This window comes from Vidua macroura, chromosome 2, assembly GCF_024509145.1.
Source record: "Vidua macroura isolate BioBank_ID:100142 chromosome 2, ASM2450914v1, whole genome shotgun sequence".
NCBI classification, from domain to species: domain Eukaryota; kingdom Metazoa; phylum Chordata; class Aves; order Passeriformes; family Viduidae; genus Vidua; species Vidua macroura.
The window spans coordinates 5971981-5992665 of record NC_071572.1 but is presented as its reverse complement, the minus strand read 5'-3'; the positions used below and the strand labels follow the sequence as shown (position 1 = coordinate 5992665).

Sequence of the window (20685 nt, the reverse complement as noted above, 5' to 3'; positions counted from 1 at the left end):
GTACCTTCTTTTGTTTTTACCCCTATGTAAAATCGCACAAGTGGCCAAAGCTACTATGATTTCTCTCTTGACTTTTCTCCCAGTTGCAAGTCATACTTTACTTTAGTACAGCTTTAATGCCACACACTGAAACCTCCACAGTGCAAAAACCAGAGATTTGTGGACACCAGTCCATAAGGATGTGATATATTTCAGATGTCACAGCACTTTTTTCATGGCTGTCTGACTCCAAATACAGTGGAAGTCCTACATGCCACACACAGCCATGTCACCCCCCTTTTCCTGTCCCCAGAGGTGTTCCATCTGTCTGAGATATTTTCTTCTATATATGCAGAGAGGTTTGTCTCTGTTTCACCCTGGATTCTCAATAACTATATTAATAAGATGGGTGTTTTGCAGATCCACCAGTTTTCTTTGCATAACACACATTTGAAAGCAAACAGCTCTCTCCCTTCTCTAGGAGCCCAGAAAAACTGGGATACAGTTTTCCTCTCTTTTTTTTTTACCAAATCTTCCCAGTGTTTCCAATTTCAAAGTCCATAGGCGACATATTTGCCACAGACAAGCTAGAGGAGTTACTTTCTTCTCCTGACAGCCTTAGATGCTTTGTGTCAAGTCATGTGTCCACACTAAAGAGAGGACAAATTAGATGTCAACAATTAGGGTGTTTTTAAAGTCACTCTAGGAACTCAGCTGTCTCTGTCTGAATTTTTCTGTAAGTGTATGGTAAGAAGAATGAGGAGCCACATCTTTGATGAAAACTTTTCACACGCCCCTGTCTGTTATTGTTCATCTTATTTTTGATGGGATACTTGTAGGGCAAAGATCATGTCGCTGAGGTCTCTCTTTTGACCCCGAGTCAAATACCCTGACTTATTGCTAGCAAATGCCATATTAAAAAAAAATCTGTGTTCAAAAAAAAAAAAAAAACATTTTTATTGTATACTATTCAGTGTAAATACAAGGAACCATATCAGCTGCTTCTCTTTTTTTGTTTGTGTGGTAAGAAACATCTTATACGTAATGGCAATGATTTGGGAGTGAGAACCCGCTTTTATTTTATTTTTATTTTATTAACCACAGGGTTGTTCAGTGCGTGCCATAGGAATGGAGTCAGTGGCAGAAGAACATCCTTATATTCCATGTCCTCTGAGGAATTCTGCATGTAGGGGCAAGTTACCTGCATAAGGTGGGACTTCATGAACACCATTTAGAAGGGAAATAGAAGACAAGGTTTCCTTATAGATTAAAAATTCATCAGGCAATCCACATTCAAAAGTCTGGTGCAGGCAGCAAAGTGGTTTGCAACCCGACCTTTCCAAATCCCAAAGAGATTCCTGGCTATGGAGACACATTTGCCTTTCTTGCTCATCGGGAAATTCCTTTCCACCAAAACTGGTACACAAGTATGAAAAAAAGTAGGGTAGAAGCCACTTCAAAGAACAGCAGAAGAGTTCTTTCAAATTATGTATCTTAGAAAGAAAAAAAAAAATATATATGCAGAACTGTAGAAAGTCACATATAAACTCCCAAGCTTTTAAAGCCAGGAAGATATTAGCCACAAAACACTGATTCCATGTGCATCCCCTTCACCAAATGCCTGTTATTAAAAACACCTAAAATATCAAAAGAACAGTTCCCAAACTAATATCTCCCATCAGGAAATATTTCAATGGAAGACATGAATTGGCTGATGCAAATATGTTCTGATTCAGGCAAAATTCCATAGGAATGTTTATCTCCTTTTAAATTTAGCACAAATTTAAGCCTACTGATTTAAGCACAATTTAAGCCTAACTGATCACTGATTTGCAGGTGTCAGTGATACACAGAGAGGCTGAAGTAGTGTCAGCTTTAAGACCCAAAACTGAAATTTCCCTTCTTGCTGCTGGCTGGCAGCGGAAATGGCCTTGAGACTGCGGGTCTTGCACAACCCCAGAGTTTCATGTTCATTGTGCGCAACGTAATCACATTCCCAGGGTGACTAAAACCAAGAAAAAATAAAACATGAACATGGCAGGCTTTAACCATTGCTGTGACAGCTTTGTGCTGCATGTCACAAACGCTCCCGTTGGCAAAGAGGTCCCAGCTGGGTTGGAGCTCCTGACAATAAACAAGGCAAACACAGCCACTGACGTGGAGCAAAAAATGAAACTGTCGAGACCGAGAACCGCAGCTTTCAAACACCCGGGTGGTGCTAAAACACCCCCTCACCAACACACCTACGACAGCTCCAGGTGCAGTTCTGTTCTCTATCAAATCCCATTTAGCTATTTACAGAATATAAATATAGAATAAATATGCTATTTATACAAGCATACACCTAACGTACTTTGAAACACAACTTTCCCGGTTGCCAGGCAGGATTCTTCGAGATCTCCGAGCGCACCGGGTGCAGTCCCTGCTCTCCCCCGGGGCTGGGGACCGATCTCCAGCACCTCGCAGAGCCAAGGGGACGCCGCTGCCCCCGCGCTATGGCAAAAGCTGCCCAGCCCCGGCTCCCCAGCAGCGGTGAGGGGCGTCCCGCCGGACGGGGACCGGCGGCCTCCCCGCAGGGCATATGGGTTTGCGGGAGCCGGGATCGCACATCCAGCGGCCCCGACGAGGGTCTGGAAAGGGCTCAGTGGGGACGGGCGAGTGCCCGAGCCCCGCACACGGCCGGGCCGGGCTGTGCCAGGTACCCGCTCCCGCTCCCGTGCTCGGAAGGCGGAAATCCCCGGCGGAGGAGGCGTGGGAGGGAAGAGGGAACGGCCCAAGGCGGGCAGCTGGTGCTCGGCTCGGCTCAGCACGGCTGGTTCGGCACGGCTCCGGCACGATGAAGCCGCGAGGGTGAGTGGTGGCCGCGGGGGAAGGGTCGCTGCTGCCGCTCCGTGCGCGCTGGGACGCGGCGGCCACTCCCCGGGCAGGGATGTGCATCCATCCCCCTTAGGGAAACGCGAGTTTTGCTGCTGCAGCGGGCAGGGATGTGCATCCCCCTTAGGGAAACGCGAGTTTTGCTGCTGCAGCGGGCAGGGATGTGCATCCCCCTTAGGGAAACGCGAGTTTTGCTGCTGCAGCGGGCAGGGATGTGCATCCCCCTTAGGGAAACGCGAGTTTTGCTGCTGCAGCGGGCAGGGATGTGCATCCCCCTTAGGGAAACGCGAGTTTTGCTGCTGCAGCGGGCAGGGAAAGCGCTGGCGGAGGTTGGGCTACTTAACAGCAGTCAGGGCGACCTCCGGACCTGGGACAGGCTGCGGAGCAGGTCCCGTCCGCCCGCAGCGCTCCCGGAGCCGCGGGAGGGGGCGGGGAGCCGGGATGGAGGAGCCGGAGGTTGCCAGAGCTCCCCGTCAGCCCGGGCAGGGATCCCCTGTCCCTACGCGGCCATCGAGGGCTCCAGGCAATTTACGGGCCTTTTATGGATGTTTTCAGCGGAAGGGTTGCGATGAGACGTGACTCACCTGGGGTTTATTGCCCCAGCTAGCGCTGCTTTACAGCAGGTGTTAAAAAAGCTCCGCAGGTGACCTGCTTAGGGCAGTGATCGAAACGATGCCCCTAGCCTTGTGTCGCCACAAGGCTAGGGGACAAAGTGGGTCTTAGTAGTGGAGCAAAGTCCCCAGAGTTGTTATTGCAAGCATCAGGATATCTCTTGCCTGGCTAGAGTGTGCCACAGCAGCGATATCCCATGGCATTAAGATGAGTAGTGATGAAAAAGTTGAGGTGCTGGTAGGAAGAATCATCTCACCCATGAAAGGGGAAGTGCAACTTTCTCCTGTTTCACACGGCATTTAAAAACACTTGCAGAAGAGGAAGGTGTGGGAAAGAATTGAAAAAGTAAAAAAGTTTAATTTTTTTTTTTTTAAATTAGGAGAGCAAGACCTGAAGAAGGTAGTGCAGCTATGACAGCACTTAATTGAGCTCACTGCTAGTGATGGACACAGGATCTGAGTGAATGTAGAGGGCAAAATCTGAGCGAATGTAGAGAGCAGGCAGAGCATTTCTCCCTTTTTCCAATTGAAGCTTGGAACTAAAGCTATTCCAGGGGAACATCATGGGTGGACACCGCCCCCACAAAACCACACCTGCCATTTCCTTCAAGAAGGAGGATGAGGCATCTCTGGATCTGTCTAACCTTGACTGTGGCATCACTTATTAAAATAAGAAATCAAGATCTGCTTTGTATACATACACACGAGAATCAGTTCTGGCTGAATATCTAAATGTCTGTTGGCATTAGCAAATGCCTACCATGGGAAATTCCCTAGAGAGTCACATAAGCATCAGTCAGTTACTGTTTTCATTCCATTCAAATGAGTTTCTATATCCACAGCATCTAACTTGGGTTGGGAATAATAAAACAAACACAGGCATGGGATTAAGAAAGATTGAGGACTACATGAGCTGAGCTTACCAAGACAGACCTTTACAAGCCTGGCACAAAAGTGATGACTCCTGCACAGTGTAAAAAAAAAAAAAAAACAGGAATAAAATACAAATCCACGTGTAAAAGCCACTGTCAAAATCTTTATGCTTATGTTTATGCATTAGTAAAAGAAAATCTATTGTTCTGTTTTGTAGAGTTGTATGTTTTACATCTTTGATATTGGTTAATAAACTATTTAATGTAAGAGAGGTAGTAGAACAGAATGCTTAGGTGTGCTTCCTTGGGAGATTTCCTTTGAGACTGATTGCAGATTTACTGAAGTAATAGAGCAGAAATTTTCCACTCTGGGCATCCACTTAAACTTTTCAAGCCTAATCTATCAAATCATTTCAAAGGACACAGAAAACGAAAATAAAGTGTTTTCTTTATACAGAAAATAATACAATTCAGACTGGTTCTCCCCTAAAGTTTCTCCACCTCAGACTCTGGAAATGGGGCTTCAAGTAGAGGTAGATTTTGTGTCAGGAATGCCCTCTGCTTTCTGCATGGGATGATAAATATGTTTGGGAATGTAATAATTTTCTTGGGGGGCAGGTGGGAAACTAGAGACACTCCTCTGCAGCAGAGGAGCCCCAGGTTGTGCCCAGGCAGGTGGTGGGAGTAAAGCTGGGCAGAAGCAAAGCTGTGCCTGGGAAATGATGTGTGAATTCCTGTGCTTGGCTGGACGAAGGAGCAGAAGCTGTGGGGAAAGGGCAGGAAGCCTGGAAGAGAGGGGACTTTGTAAAGCACAGCAAAGTGAGAAATGGCTGCTGAGGAGTGAGCTTAGGTTAGGCCTTGGAAGGAGGAGGGCCAGGCAAGGCAGGGTTGGTTTGGAGGGAAGGCAGTGACTGGCCTGGGTGGGAGACTCTGGAGCTCAATCCTGGACAGAAATGGCCTGCTGGGAGCTGCTGTCCCTTTGCCCCAGCCCAGGGCTCAGTGCTGGGCCTGGCTGAGGGCTGAGTGATGCCTTGAGAGGCTGCCTAGAACAGAGGCTGGACAGTGTTAAAAGAATAAAGTAGGGATTTATTAAAAAGGCTTTCAAAGGATACACCTTGGGCAGTACAAGAGCCTGGCTGAGGCTACACCCAAGATGATCACAAGTTTTCATACTTTTATAAAAGTTTTGGTTCATTTCTATGTTGGGGTAAATTGTCCAATTGCAGCTTCAGGTTATGCAGCCCCATCCTCTCAGATTGCTCTCCTCAATTTGCTGCTGTTTGCACTTTTTGGGCCTGAAGCTGTAATGGTGTGCTTGGTTTTGGGGCTGGAAAAGGATTGTTATGTCGGACTAAACTGAGGAGAACTTGCTAACACTTTATATGAAATTCAGAGTTATACACTAATGCAGTACAGAATCTGGAAAATATGAAAGCTAAAACTTAAGGCATCATGAGAACTCTGGGGGAAGGGAGCCAGCTGAACCCAGGTAGTGTTCTCAGTCCTGCTTGCAAAGGTGAGCTGGGTACACTGGTGACAGGCCAGCGCTCCTGTCACTCTGCCTGTCAGCTCAGCTTTGCAACCTTATTGCACCTGAGCAATGTCAAGGTGCCCAGCTCAGCCACACAGTTCTCATTCCAAAACCTTTCCACCATCTTTCTTTCCATTCCTACAGCAGTCTGGAGGAACAAGAGTGCAATTTGTAACTAGGTGTGGTGGTGAGAGGCTATTTTAAAGTAACTCACAGGGAAGTGCTGTCCATTTACCTCCCTTAAACCCCTGCAGGATGAATGGGTTAAACTGGGTTTCCTATGGCCTCCTTTCCTTTGGGGAAACTCCTGCACAGATTAGCCCCTCCTGAGTGATCAAACACACCAAATTCTTCCCAGCAAAAACCTTTGCACTGCTCTCCACTATCAGCAGGTTTCCTGTTTACACATTTTTACTCAGTGCACAACCTGGTGGGCAGCATGGTCAGCTGCTGTTTTCCTTTAACCAGACAAAATGATAACTCCTTGAGTTTCAGCAAAAGATTGGAAAACCTGGGTTTTGACCTGTGCAGCCACTGTCCCTCCCAGTGACCCAGATGGCCTCCAGAGCCTGTTTGTCCAGCAAACCAGTCGATTCTTTCAGAAGAGAAGACAGCCCCAACACCAGCTTCATGCCCTCTGCCCTGATTCCAATATTAGTGCATTTTGCTACTATTTGTGGCCTTGGCCACCAAACCACTGCTGAGTTGTATAAACAGAAGTTTTGCAGCTGTCAAAAATGCAAATACTTAATGGGGCATTGCATGGGAGCAGTACCTAATTTACCTACTTCTGCCACTATATTAAAACAATCAAAATTTGGTTTATTGTTTATTTAAACAACAGAGGTGCAAAGCCAGTTGTAACACCTGTTTGCTTTTTGTTTTAGGTACGGATTTCTGTTACTGCTCCTTCTTATCCGGAAAGCTGGTAAGTTCAGAAAAACTCAGTGAAAATTTAACTGCCCTCCCTTTAATGTGTTTGGCCAAATGCACAGAGTAGTTGTAAAATGTACAACATGAACATCTCTGTGTTTTCTACAAGATACTGAAGAACTCCTCAGAGTGAAATGTTTCTCTGACATGCATCAGGGAAAGAAGACACAATCAATTTCTATCAGTTTCATTGCAGAGAACAGCAAGGGGCCTTATGGATGCTCTTGCTCTGATTGCTTTGCTTGCTTCAGAGACTTCCTTGTGTACTTATCTCGGTCAAAAAAAGGCCTTAGAAGTGGAGTAATAAGAGCTGCTGATAGCAGCTCTAACGTGCCTGTATACTCAAGAGTAGAATTATACGTCATGGTAGCCAACACTAGTAATTTTACTACTGCTTATTAGTAGTACATTTACTTCTACTGTTAGTAATTTTACTTTTACTATTGTTCTAAAAAATCCCTTGCAAAACAAACATAGAATTAAATCACACCACCTGGTCATATTTAAGTGTTTTTAAAGTTCTCTCGTCTGTTCTTGCTTAATCACTGAGAAGGACGTCAACAAAGTCACCAAGGAAACTCCTTGGCCCCAATATCAGGACAAACGGTACCAGATTCAGTCTCAACAGATTCTGGCTGGCCTGTTTCTGTTCAGTCATGGAGTTGCACCCATCTTGCCAGGGCATCCATTTTCCCGGTTTCCCAAAATGTGAGCCAAGCAATTGTGTTGCAGTTCAAGCTTGTTATTTCAGTGCCAGTGCCAGGTAAACATCCTGCCTTTCTCCCTGCAAGCACTGTGTCTGCCTCAGTGGTAGTTTTAGATCAGGGTGCCCAACTCAGATGTGTAGATGAGCTGTTTCTGAGTCCAGTGCACCCTCACAAAGACAGGTCCCCCTTTAACACCTCCCTCCCACCTCACCACGTGCTGTTTCTGCATTTCCAAACCTCCACTCCTGTCATCTTTCCCTCAGTCATCCACCCGCATAATCCCTTCCCCCAGCTGTAATCTCTCCCATCCAGCCCCATGCCTGACCCCTCTTGCCTGGCACTCACAACACAAACACTGCTTTGGTGCCACCTACCAGTTGCACCAAAACCAGTGAGGTTTTGGCTGCTGCTCTGGAGGGGATGGATCCAGCAGGGAGGCTGTGGGCAGAGCTGCCCAGCCCGGTGGGACTCACTGAGCTGTGTTTTCTGCATCAGCTGTCAGGCACCTCGTGCCTTGGCCTTGCTCACATGGAGCAGAGGCTGCCTTTCTCATGTCCAAAAGGCAGGAAAAGTGTTGTGAAAGCCAGATACAGTCCTGACTTTACCTCAAGTGACCCTGAAGACGTAAATGTCTAATGAATGTGTCACTGGAGCTATCTGGGCGTGCTGGTTTGCCAGCTGAGTGTATTTGTTCAGAGGGTGTCACTGATAGTAGCAGTAAAAAGTGGTTGCTTTGTCATGCCAGCTTTGAGAAATACTGCTTTTACACCCCTTCTTAATTTTTTGAGTCCCAAAATAATGGCAGTACTCTTACTTATCAGTGTTACCACTTCTTGTGATCTAAGTGGAGTTATTTGGCATTTTTATTAATTTAAAAAAAAGAAGAAGTGATTATTGAAGCATGAGTATGAGGACTTGAGTATGTGTCTGCAGTCAGTGTGCAAAGTGAAATGTATCTATCCATGGGGCTAGGAATGATTAACACTGCTTGGCTCTCAGAGAAAAGGTCCCTTTGGACAATGCACAGACAAATGGACATGTAGAGAATTAGCCACTGGAAATTTGGGGGATAGGAATGACTATGAAGAGAGCATACTCACCTACCTGCTATAAAACTAATACCAGAGTCTATATGTGGTATAATGGACTTGAAAATATTTTTTTCCCCCGCATAACCTCCCTTTTTTCTCTCTCTCTCTTTTAATCTTGTAGTTACTGCACTAGATAAGAAGAACACCATCAGTAAACTTGGAGACAATGCCACACTAAGTTGCATTTATAATGAAAAAAAACCCTTGCAATTAAAAAATCTACGGGTATATTGGCAAATAGCTGATGATTCCTATCAGGAAAAGTGTTCAGTTGTACATGCACTGATCTCTGGCCAAGATGACAACAGTAATCAGTGTATTCACTTTAAAGACAGGACTCAATTATTCTGGGATAGGTTGGAAAATGGTGATTTTTCTCTGCTATTGCTAAATGTCAGCCAGAGTGATGGACATACATACAAATGCATAGTGCAGGAGAAAACTGAACTTCCCAAAGTGATTCACCAGGCAGAAGTGGTTCTCAGCTTAGCAGGTAAGAACTTGTGTCACTTTGCCCAAATTCTCATTTCCACTTTTCAGATTTGTGGTATTATATTTAAGCGCACCTTTTTTTTTTTTTTTTTTGAAACAGACTTCTGCCCTTTGCTGAAATGAAGTCTGCTCTAGTAAATTTAAATGTTACAGACAGGGAATATAAACCTTTCATGCATGTAAAAACTGTTCACCCAGCATGTGTTTCTTTTCTTCTTGTTTTTCATGGGTATGAGAGCTCTTGCATGTGACTGGGTGACAGCAGCTGAAGTTGGTCCTTTCTTCCTTTGGGTTTGGCTTTAGCTTTCTGCTCTCCCAGTGATTCTCTCAGCTCTCTGGTTTACAGACCAAACCTGCAGGTGTTCCTCTTTCAAGTCATGAGGGTGGTGTGAAACCCAGCAGTTTGTTCAGAATCCATCTCAAAATTTTGCCTTTCCAGTATGTTTCAAAACGTCAACAACTCTTTCTTCTTGCTCTCCAGCAAGTTACAGCCAACCAATACTCAGTGGACCAATAAGAAACAGTGACAGCACTGGAGAGGAGGTGACCTTTTGCTGCAGGTCTGGCAATGGATACCCAAAGCCCAATGTTTACTGGATCAATAAAGTGAACAACAGTCACCTGACTCCATCAGAAACAAAGATCATACCCCACGACGATGGCACTTTCAGCGTTTTTAGCACACTGAAGGTGAAAGCCACTTCCAACATGCAAATAGAGTGCTCCATAGAAAATGAGATGCTGAAGGAAAATCTATCAGCCAACTGTAAGTTCCCTCATGCTGCCTCTATTTTCTAGGTAGCAGGAATATCAAGCAGTGTGTCTCTGTCTGTAGATGCACACTAACGAGGGCTATACATTAATTCAGTAGCTCCAAAATGTTCTGAGGTCTTGGGCTTTGTTTCAAGCTCCATTTATGCTTAGTCATGGACCTGATTTTTAAATCTTAAATTCACTGAATAACCCACCAAGTGTGTTATGACAACAGCACTGAGAAGCTCTTGCATCTGAGGCAGCTGATGAGCTTAACCTTTTAGTTCCTCAGGAACATGACGGTTTGAGGAGTCAGGTGGTTTTTTAGGGGCCACCATACAGCAGATCCATGATTTCTGACCCCCTACCCAATGGCCTTGCAATACTAACATTTGCTTTTTACTCTGTCGAGTTCCAAAGTTCAATTTCCAGTTTCTCCAAAACTCAATTTAATACTGTTCACAACTTAAACTAGGTCTGCAGCAAATGGGCAATATGAGCTCAAAAGAACAATGTACCTTACAGCACAAGTATAATGTGCTAATTATTGCTGATGTGATGATTAATAGTAAAAGCAAGTATTTAGTCACTCAACTCTTCACAAAACCAGAAAGCTATTAAAAAAAAAAAAGTATTAAGAAGTTATAATTACAGTACCACTGCTGCAGTTCATTATTTCCAAAAAGCTGTGTAAAGAATCTGTCTGGAGTGGGAAGGCTGATGTGGAGGTGGCTGTTTTATCCCACTACCGTTCCGGTTCCTATTCCACACTTTTCTTTCACAGGTGTCTACACCCTGGTGCAAGGAGGTTGGAATATTTCCATAACTGTAGCTGGATACCCACAGCTAATTTGCCTGAACACCCCAAACACTGATCCCATGAATGTAGGCAAACAATATAAACTATTTCCAGGAATAAAAATTGAACACGTGAGCAGAAGTTGCACAGTAAAGTGTTTATGTGATAATATACCATGCTGTCATCCCAAATTAAAGGAAAACTAAGTAACCTCATTATTAGTTTCCTAATGGCATTGTCATGTTGTCTTCTGAGGGAAAAGATCTTCATATCACTATTTTTGTGGGTGTTTTTAAAGTCTCTCAATTGCACTTGAAAGAGTAAGAGATGTGATTGGAAACCTTCAGTTTGCAGCAATGAGTGAAGATTCTTCACTAACTTCAGAGAAACAGGTTTTCACCCATTTTTCTGAATACTATCAGGTTTACATTACAGATTCTATATAGATTTATTTTCAGCTGAGTCTAGATACAAGCCCAAACATACAGTCTCTCAAAGCTGGAGGGAAAGAAGAAAAAGGAAGAAAGAAAGATGGATGCATTATGATGACAGGGAAGAGTAAACTGGTATTTAGACATAATTACTTGGAGATGTGTCTCACTCAGAAGGAATCACCAAAATCACGGTGATATGAATAGCATAAATCTTGACTCCTTCAGAATTTTTTATGCATGTAAAACATGGTGAAATATTTGCCTGGTATGAAATATGAAAATTTACACCTTATGACATCCTTTTCTATTTTATTCTAGACACACAACAAAAGAAAAGCAGTGGTTCTGGCACAGAAACCGACAGAAACCCAGAAAAAAAAGGACGAGGTGCTCAAGCAGCTGGCATCATTGGCATTGTCTCTGTGATAGGTCTTCTAACTGGTTTAACCTGCTGCCTGTGGAGAAGGAGGTCCTCTAATCTAGTGTCCTATAAAGGTAATGAGACACTTCATTTGCATGACCAAATTATAAGAATCCTTTTTCACTTGCCAAAATAATGTTATCCAACAGGAAGAGATAAAGTATGACTAAGCTACCTGCACTTGGCAGTGGGAAATCATGGCATTAACAAAAACTTGGAGTGCCCTGGGGAGGAAGTGTAGTGCCCCAGGATATGTTATTCTTTATGATTTTCTCTTCCTGTGTCTGAGCCTTTCTTCCTGTTTCTGTGTCTTTCTCCAAGCTGGGTTTGTTCAGCCTGAAGAAAAGGAGACTCAGAGGTGACCTTATCACTCTCTACAACTCCCTGAAGGGTAGTTGTAGTCAGATGGGGTTGGTTTCTTCCTCCAGGCAGCACTGACAGAACCAGAGGACAGAGTCTCAAGCTGCACCAAGGGAAATATAGGTTGGATATAAGGAGAAAGTTTCTTACAGAAAGGGTGATAAAGTTCTGGAATGTCTGCCCAGGGAGGTGGTGGAGTCACCATCCCTGGGTGTGTTTAAAACAAGCCTGGATGTGGCACTGGGTGCCAGGGTTTAGTTGAGGTGTTAGGGCACGGGTTGGACTTGATGATCTTGAAGGTCTCTTCCAACCCAGTAATTCTGTGAATTCTGAGCCTCACAAGAAGTAATTCCTGGATGTGAGAGTAACTCAGACTTTGTATCTGTTCGGGCCATGGTTTGTCAGCTGTGATCCCTGCAGGCTCCTTCTGGACAGATGGCATGAAACAGGACTTGGGTCAGTAGCTCACTCAGCTTAGCACAGTTTGAAGCAGATAGCAGAGCATAATTCAATCCTGAGAGCTTTAGAGTCACTGGCTGGATGATTAAGGGTCAGGATCCTGCTGGGATCAAGCAGAAATGTAGCTGGTCTCACTGTCACATGGGTACCCTCGTGTAGCTGGATTTGTGTGACTCTAAAAAAGCTCTAAAAGACATCTTGTGGACCAGATAGAGTCTGCTAATGTAGCTGAGCACTTGCTCTAAGCCCCTATCCAGGAACTAACATCTAAGGGACAGAACAGGGACAACCACACTTTTCATGGACAAGGACAATCCATGTTTTCAGTCCATGCCCTCTTCCTCAATGTTAGCAACCCTGGGTGCCTCAGAAAAGATGAGGGGAAAGCAGGGTTATGACCTCGTCCAGGATCTGCAGCAGCTCTTGTAGAAGTCATGTCCTTCCCTCAGAAACAACCCAAGAGTGAGGCAGGACTCTGTCCCAAGATGGGGAGCAGGGCTATCACTTCAATCCCAAAATCTCTCCTTTCTGAAAGGGTAGCCTGGGTTGTAAGCAAATAGAATATTGGACTGCATTTTACAGAACATTTAGTACATTGAACCCTCAGCTTTAGTGGATGTTGCTTAATATTAATCTCATTTTTCTGAAGTCTGTTGTCTATTCCACATGCTGAAACCCATGCATTTGTTTCAACAGATGTCCAACAAAGAGAAGACCAAGGAGGACTCAGCTGTAAGTATTAAAAAGATATTATTTTGTTTGTCTCAAGTGATTTAACTTCATAGCTTCAGTACTCAAGTTCAGCAGAAGCCTTTAGATTAGACTTGCTGGATGATACAAAGTGAAGCATTTTTGTAGGCACTACATCCTAGGTGGTCTTTAACTGGGATACAGGGACATCATTTGCATCATATCTGTGAATCTCAGCCTATATACACCCAATTTTTTAAAAAAACCTCCTTTCCTAGAAAAAACATGCTTTTCAGACCTTCACCATGTCCATATTCTTATAAGCAAGAAGGCAATATTGCAGGCCAGCTGGTTTACAAATTAATTTGTTATTTATACTAGGGAAAAAATGAAAATTGGGTAAAAAATAGAAGACAGATTTGGAAAAAAAATTGGACAGGGGACTTGCAAGAGTACAGGGTGAAATAACTGCCTATTTGATATCTCATTTGGTATTTTTTACTGACTCTAATGACTGTTGCCTGTGTGTCTCTGCAGAACAAGCAGAAAATATTGTGGTTTCACTAAAACTGTAATAGTTAAAGCATAGTTTGCTGTAGCAGATGCTGTGAATGTACCCAATTCATAGTATCAAACAGAAGCAAAATAAGCCTCAAATGAAAGAACTTTTTCTGGAACTTCTTTGACAGTCATGGAAACTGAGTTAACTGACAGTTATTTTCCAGACCACGGCATAATCCCCAACATTTGTGTTTGCTAAACATCAACAGCCATTGCACTCCCTCCTGCAGAGCACAATCCATGGAGGAGGATGGATTTTCTCCTTAAAATAAGAGACATTTTCTCCTTTTGTTCCTGGGAACTGCACTGACATAACACAAGAAGCTCATTTAAGGTCAAATTTTTTTTCTCCAGACTTACTTATACCAGGCCCTCCTTGGTTAGGTCCCTGGACTTAGCCCATTAGTAAAAAAACATCCGTGACATAAGTAAATATTTATCTTGTATTGAAGGCTGCTGTAGCATGATTTGTTCATTAAGGACAAAGCAAAGGCACCTTCCAGGCGCTGTGTTTTCATGGTCATTTCTCCCCTCGACTTGTGGAAGAGGAGGTGGGACAGCAGCTTTGGTGGCTCACTGATGACAGCAGCTGTCCCATCTCTGAGGGCCATGTTTTGGGCAACCCAGTTTAAGGGCAACTTGGATCAATACCAGAGAAATGAAAATGGTCCAAGGAATGTGATCTCTGGTGAGAGATTGGTTATGTCTGTTTAGGCTGGAGAAGGCCAGGCTGATTAAGGACACAATAACAGCCCTCTTCAGAGTGTCTTTTGAGAGGATGGGACAAGTTATTTATTGTGCTAACCCAGCTGACACTGCAATTAAGGCACAGCAGACTTAAACACAGGAGATTTAAGCCAGATGTTAGAAGAAATTGTCTCAGGGTAATGGTTGTTGAGCACTGAGGCAGAGTTTGTCCAGGCTATCAAGCCTCCATCAGTCCAGGTTTGCTACTTTGTGATTTCTAACAAAAGAGAAAATCAGTATCTGTCAGGAATTATTTAGAAATAAAGTTGATACTACCTTAGTACAAAAGATGAGCTCTAGGAGAAATTCTAGTGTAATTCAATCATTATATGGTAGTTTGGTAGTTGTGTGTGGTAGATGGGGATAAGGCCCTGGGGAGGTGCATCCAGGAGGATGCTCTGCCACAGCATTTTGCTTTTCAATACTGCTGTAAATGCACTTCTGCTTCTGGCACCTTATGAAGAAGGCCAGGTTGTTTCATGGCAGTGAGAATCCTAAAGACTGCAAACTAAAATGAAATTACTGAAACTAACTTTGCTGTTACAAAGGCAAAAAAGAGTTTGGAAACTGGGAGGAAGGCAGATTGTAAAGAAGAGTAACTCCATCCTGGTGGGATTAGTCTCTCCAGACACCCATTCCAGTCAGTGGGGCAGGATGCTCTGGTGAGGAGAAATTCAGAGCTGGAGCAATTCTGAACTATTACCTGAAGGAATCCCTTCATTTCCTGAGAGGAGGCTGAGGCAGCTGTTTTCTCTTGGCCACAGAGAGGCTTTGTGCATCTCATTCTCTGAAGCAGCTTTAAAGGAACCCAAGGTAACACTGATATCCCTTCACAAGGGAGGCCACTTCTTCCATTTGAAACTGGAAAGGCACTTCCAGACTGTGGCATGAGGACAGAAATCCCCCAGTGTCTTGGGTATCCAGGCAGGACTTCTCCACTTTCAGTTCTCTCTCAGCAGCATGAATATGTCTTTTCCATAGCTTTGCAGCTTGTTCCACTGGTTACGTAGAAATGATTCTTTCTGGGGAAGTTTTTTTGTCTATTTTTTTATAAAAATAAGTTATTTTTGTTTTTACAGCACCTGCCTAAATGGAAGGTCTGCCAACAATTTGAGCAGCTGGAGATGTGTCAAGAGAAGCATCACTCCCTCAGTGGCAGCATTATTTGTAATACAAGTGACAGATTTCTGCCAAGAGAGATGGCAAAAAAAAAAAAAAAAAGCTTCTAGAACACAAGAGAGAGGAAAATCTGCAGGATTTTCATTCCAGCCACTGACTGTGTGCACAGCACAGTTGTGTCACCACTCCAGCTCAGCACTTTGGACAGTCCTCTGTGATTGTCAGTGATTTGGGCACCTGTACTGGGGAAAGCAGAAAGGCTGGGACTCAGCTGCTCTGTGCCAGACCACTGGAAGCTGGTGACTGTTCAGTCCCTCATCATGATCCTTGAGCACTGTCAGAAGCAGAACCAGCCACATTTCAGGAGCATGGGACGTTCTTGCTGTCACCTTACCCTGAGAATGGCTACTGCATGTGAAGAAAGGCAGCTAAAACAAAGCAAGAGAACTGAAGAGCTCTGCAGAGTGAGATTTGTGACCTCTTCCATGTTTCTCTCTCTAGAGAACAATCCTTTAATTGTCTCTTTTCACCAGCTGCTTCTCTGTAGAGAACCAGGCAGAGCACTTTGACCCAGACCTCCAAAAACAGGAGTTGCTCTAATGGGGTCAAATACTGAATGTGTTATCATAAGGGAAGGTGCCTTCTTTAAGCCTTGATAGCAATATTTTGGTTTTTACCAAATATTCCACCAAAAAGGGGACTTCCACTTTCAACAGGGGCCAGCTGTGAGAAAAAACAGGCTGTGGAAATCTGTCCAATTAAAAATAGTGCTCTCTGCTATGTGAATGTCATGTTACCTGGACTTACCCTTCTCAAGATGGAACAAAAACTGTGGTTGAGCTGTGCTTGATTCAACCAAATTTTATTTAAGCATCTTCCCGTGACTTCCAGGGAGGATTTTAAACTGAAGGTCTTAAACTAAACTTGTGCTTGTGTCTCATCCTGCACACATCGAACAAAACAAAAAAGAACAAAAACCAAATTCTATCAGTGTGTTGTCCATGAATGTCCAGAAAGCCAAGAACTGCATTTTCCTTGTGCCAGTGCATGTGCCTTGCTGCTTCAGCCCCAAGTCAGCCAGACTGACTGGCTGGAAATAGCAAAACAGTAAACTTTGCTGATGATATGAAATTTCGAAGGAGGAGGAATTTTTACTAGCTCTCCCAGATGGGACAGTTTCCCCATCTTGTCATTGGGGAATGGAGATTGTTATTTTAAACTGAGTTCTGGAAATACTTGACCTCTCCTGCACCAGTTGCTAGACTAAAATTTTATTATTTTTGTGAATAAGTCATAGCCTTATTTGTTCTTGCTCTGTGTGTAAGAGGCACTCCAGTATCAACTCTGTGCTCAGACACTGATTTTTCATATCAAGATCAGCTTGCAATTCCCAGCCGAGTGGAAATTCTGTTGTACTCACATCACGTGGTAGCAGGACCATTTGGCAATAGTGCAGCAGTTGTCTTTTGTCAAAGCAATCCTCCCAGGGAGGCTCCCAGCCAAGTAGCTGTGCTGCTCTCTGTCCATGAATCCAGATACCAGGTATTTCCTGAGTCCAAATCTAGTCTTCAGTGTACTCTAAAGGGAACTTGCTTGAAGAAAGCTTGCAGACACCTCAAAAATGTGAACATCTGTGCAGATGTGCAGGGCAACCATTTCCTAGTGGTTCAGTAAAACGTCCTGCAGACATTTCCTTCTTATCTGTCACATGAAGTTGTTTTGTGCAGCCTCTGGTGCTGCTGTACCTGACAGAAGCCTTTCCTACAAGTAGTTTTCCACTTTTATATTCTGCAACTGTGATGGTTCAGAGATGTAAGAAGTGACTGAGTAGTCACTCTGCAATGTGGTATTGAAACAAATTTAGACTGGTTGGATTTTCTTACTTCTGGGCTACTTCATGGATACACCTAAATACAAAAGCCTTTTCTTGCAACATCTGTGCTTTCATTTACCTTAGGGTTCCAGCTATTCTTGGAGGTCAGTAAATCCTAGATGACAGTTGGTTGTTAGTAGTCAAAGGACTTGGGAATTTCATAATAACAGTTTTTGTCTTCACATGCCATGCTTATATTTTAAATAAAATCTATTCATTCTTCTGGATGTTTGACTAAATCTATCAACACACAGAAATAAATCAATCCAAGCCACTGCCTCCACCCAAAGTGGCAGTTTTACTTTTAGCCACATCCCATCCTTTTCAAAGGCCTCAGATAAGGGGAGACAAACACAGCACAGAGCTGACCACCTTTGCTTTATTTTGGCTCACACAACAAAATCCCTCGAACAACACAACAAACTCCACAAAAGCCAGGCAGTAGCCTGAAGGCAGCACTAAGCCTGGGCTGATTCATCCATTTCTCACCCAACTTCACAACCCCAAGCAGAGCAAAGGTACAGCACACACTCCTGCTTCCACAACTGAAACCAGCTCATTGCACTCCCCCAGACCAGTTTTGTACAGGAGCACCAGCATCCCTCTGTTTGCCTTCATTAAAGACAGCAGCTCACTTAAACACATGCACAAGAGAGCAACAGTTGATGCAGCTTTGGAGGAGGACTAATAAATGGACTCACTTTCACAGAAAAGTGAAAGATTTTTGTTGTGGCATGGCTGGTAAACCACAAGTGGAAAGCCCCGAGAGAAAACAAGTGTTGCTACTTAGTGATCTGGATCCATCTGTCCTGTTGTCAAATTCACTATTTAAATCTTTTTACCTGTGAAAGCTGAAGTATCTCTTTTGCTCCAAAAAGCATTCCCTTTTTCCAGCTACCCTGACTCCAACACCTGCTCTCAGTAGCTGTTGTGCTATGTCAAAGAAAACTTATTTGTTGCTTTCCCAACTTGCAAAGTGAATCTTTCTCATATTTGTAGCAAACATGCACAAAAGGTAACATTGCCCCAAGCGTAATTTCTCTAACCTCTCTCTTTTCCAGAGGAACAGGAACTGCTCTAAAGGGCAATTGAGTACAGCCTAACTCCACAGGAAGAAAATGCCCCCACCCCCATAGCTGCTAGGCTCTCGGGACTTTTCCTCTCAATATGTGGTGGGCATTAGGGCCTTCACCACCTCCATGATACCACATGGGATGGAATCATTGTAATCTGGTCCCCCCCTTGAGGATCATTGTGGAGCTGCTGGAGCAAGCGTGGAACAGGGGTACAAAGGTGACTGGGGGATTGGAGCGCCTCAGTGATGAGGAAACGCTGAGGGAGGTGGGCCTGTTCAGCCCCAAGAAGAGACAACTGAGAGAGGACTTCAGCCATGTCTGTCACTGTCTGCAGGGAGGGGTCAGAGCAGGGAGCAGGCTCTGCTCCGTGGTGCTGAGACATGGGACAAGAGGAATGGGCAGAAACTGGTGGACAGAAAGTTCCACCTGAAAATGAGGAAGAGCTTTTTGTTGAGGGTGGCTGAGCACTGAAACAGGAGGCCCAGAGAGACTCTGGAGATCTTCCCTGGAGATGCTCAAAAGCTGTCTGGACACAATCCTGAGTAACACGTTCTAGGGGACTGCATGAGCAGGGAGGCTGGACTAGATGACCAACTGTGGTCCTGTCCCAACTTATCCCTTCTGTGTTTGTAAAAGGTACCCCACGTGTTCTTTGAGGTGATCTCCTCTGCATCTGGCACTCCAGGGAATTGCAGAGCAGTAGCTTCTATGTCATCCATCTCTCAGGATGCACTTATGTGACAACAGGTCAGTTTGTACAATTACCTTCCAACACAGGAAAAATGCTTCCAACATTTCATGTGTTATCAGCACCACTTGGCACAATTACTGCATCTGAACCATGCTCCCTGATGTCAAATGCAAATCCTTGGCAGCTGCTCGTAACATTACTGCTAGTCATAAACTCCTTGTTTGCCTATTGTTAGGAAAGAGCCTGTCTCCCATTTCAGTCTGGCACAGAAAACTGCTATGTAGGGATAGATGCTCATATATCAAGGATGCTTAGGCTGACCTTTGAACTCACTCAAAATAGGTCCCAACAGTTTACTAATAAATTACTTATTTTTCTGTAATTCCATCAAGTGCTGCTTAGGACGACTGGACACCGAGTCGTGCTCGGCATCACACAAGGCTGCCTGTAGCTGACTTGGTGCTTACACTTGCATCTCCAGCTTGCAGAGACCTTTTTCCACTTGCTGGACTGGAAAGTCTACTTTTTTGCAGCTTCCAGCCCAGAAGACATCCCAAGTCAACAGAAGCTGTTTGCTAATTTTGAATGGGATTACACTTTACAAAAAAAGATCACCTCTAAAAAAATTTAGAAGGAGGAAAAAGATATCTCTCATTCAAACTGGAAATCTTTAAAGAATCTGTCAGTGAGAAGCAACAGTAATAAAGCCATAATGTAGACAGGGAGTGACTGCAGATGTTTTTTCTTAATTTCTTCTGCCAGATCTGTGCTGTCACATGTCATCCCTCTTACAAGCCTGAGACTGCTTTTTGCAGTTTCAAAACAAGATCAGATTTGCCTGCAAAAACAAATTTTCCACAGCATCATGCTGGACTAGAAGCAATTCTACACCTCTCAGTTCATCTCCCTAGCTTCTAAAATGCACCACCACTGCAGTTATCACAGTTACTGTAACTAAAAATAGGTCATGGAATAAAGGTGCAAAATGCCTCAACTGTAGCTAATTTTATAACAGTAGGCAAACATGAAATATCTTTATCACCTTCTTGGAAGTCTTATTAACCAGCTCAGATCAGTGTGATTAAACTCTGCGTCAGCACAAGTCCTATCACAAATCTGGTCTTTCAGAGCCTTTGGTTTGGTTTTCCCTGCCCTCATGAACTAAGTCTGGGTGTGCTCATATTTCCATCTGGCTGTACCTGCAGCACAGGGGGCTGCTATCTTATTCAAGATATGTTATTGACTTCTCTTATCAAAACCGTGAGAAAAATCCTGCCCTGTGCTGGTTCCTGACCTCCTGAACAAGGCAGGAGAGCTGGCCAGATAATGCCCACGCTTTCCAGGAGATTTCATTGACTGATTCTACACAGGGTGAGGCAGAGGGACACCACCCCAGGAATGTCTCTGGCACTCCTGGCTGACATGGAAAGCATGCCCAGAAACTGAAAGACTGGAGAAGCTGAGGGAGTGGCTTTGGAGACAGGGAAGTGTCAGGGGTCCCTGACAGGGTGAGCTTTGGTGCCAGGTCTCTTCTCAGCAGGTGGGGATCCCATTAGGAGTCCTGGCCACACCCCAGTGCTGAGGGGTAAGTGCCTTTGAGCAGAAAAAATGA

At 44.2% G+C, this 20685-nt stretch overlaps 1 protein-coding gene across 1 annotated transcript; it reads left to right on the top strand.

Moving 5' to 3' along the window:
- Positions 1–2560: 2560 nt before the first annotated feature.
- On the top strand, positions 2561–17533 carry ICOSLG (inducible T cell costimulator ligand). Its single transcript, XM_054004536.1, is given in 9 exon segments — positions 2561–2653; positions 2655–2778; positions 2781–2829; positions 6755–6795; positions 8720–9091; positions 9572–9856; positions 11395–11571; positions 13013–13048; positions 15394–17533. Coding segments are annotated over 9 exon segments (1188 nt in total). The 3' UTR covers positions 15405–17533.
- Positions 17534–20685: the final 3152 nt, after the last annotated feature.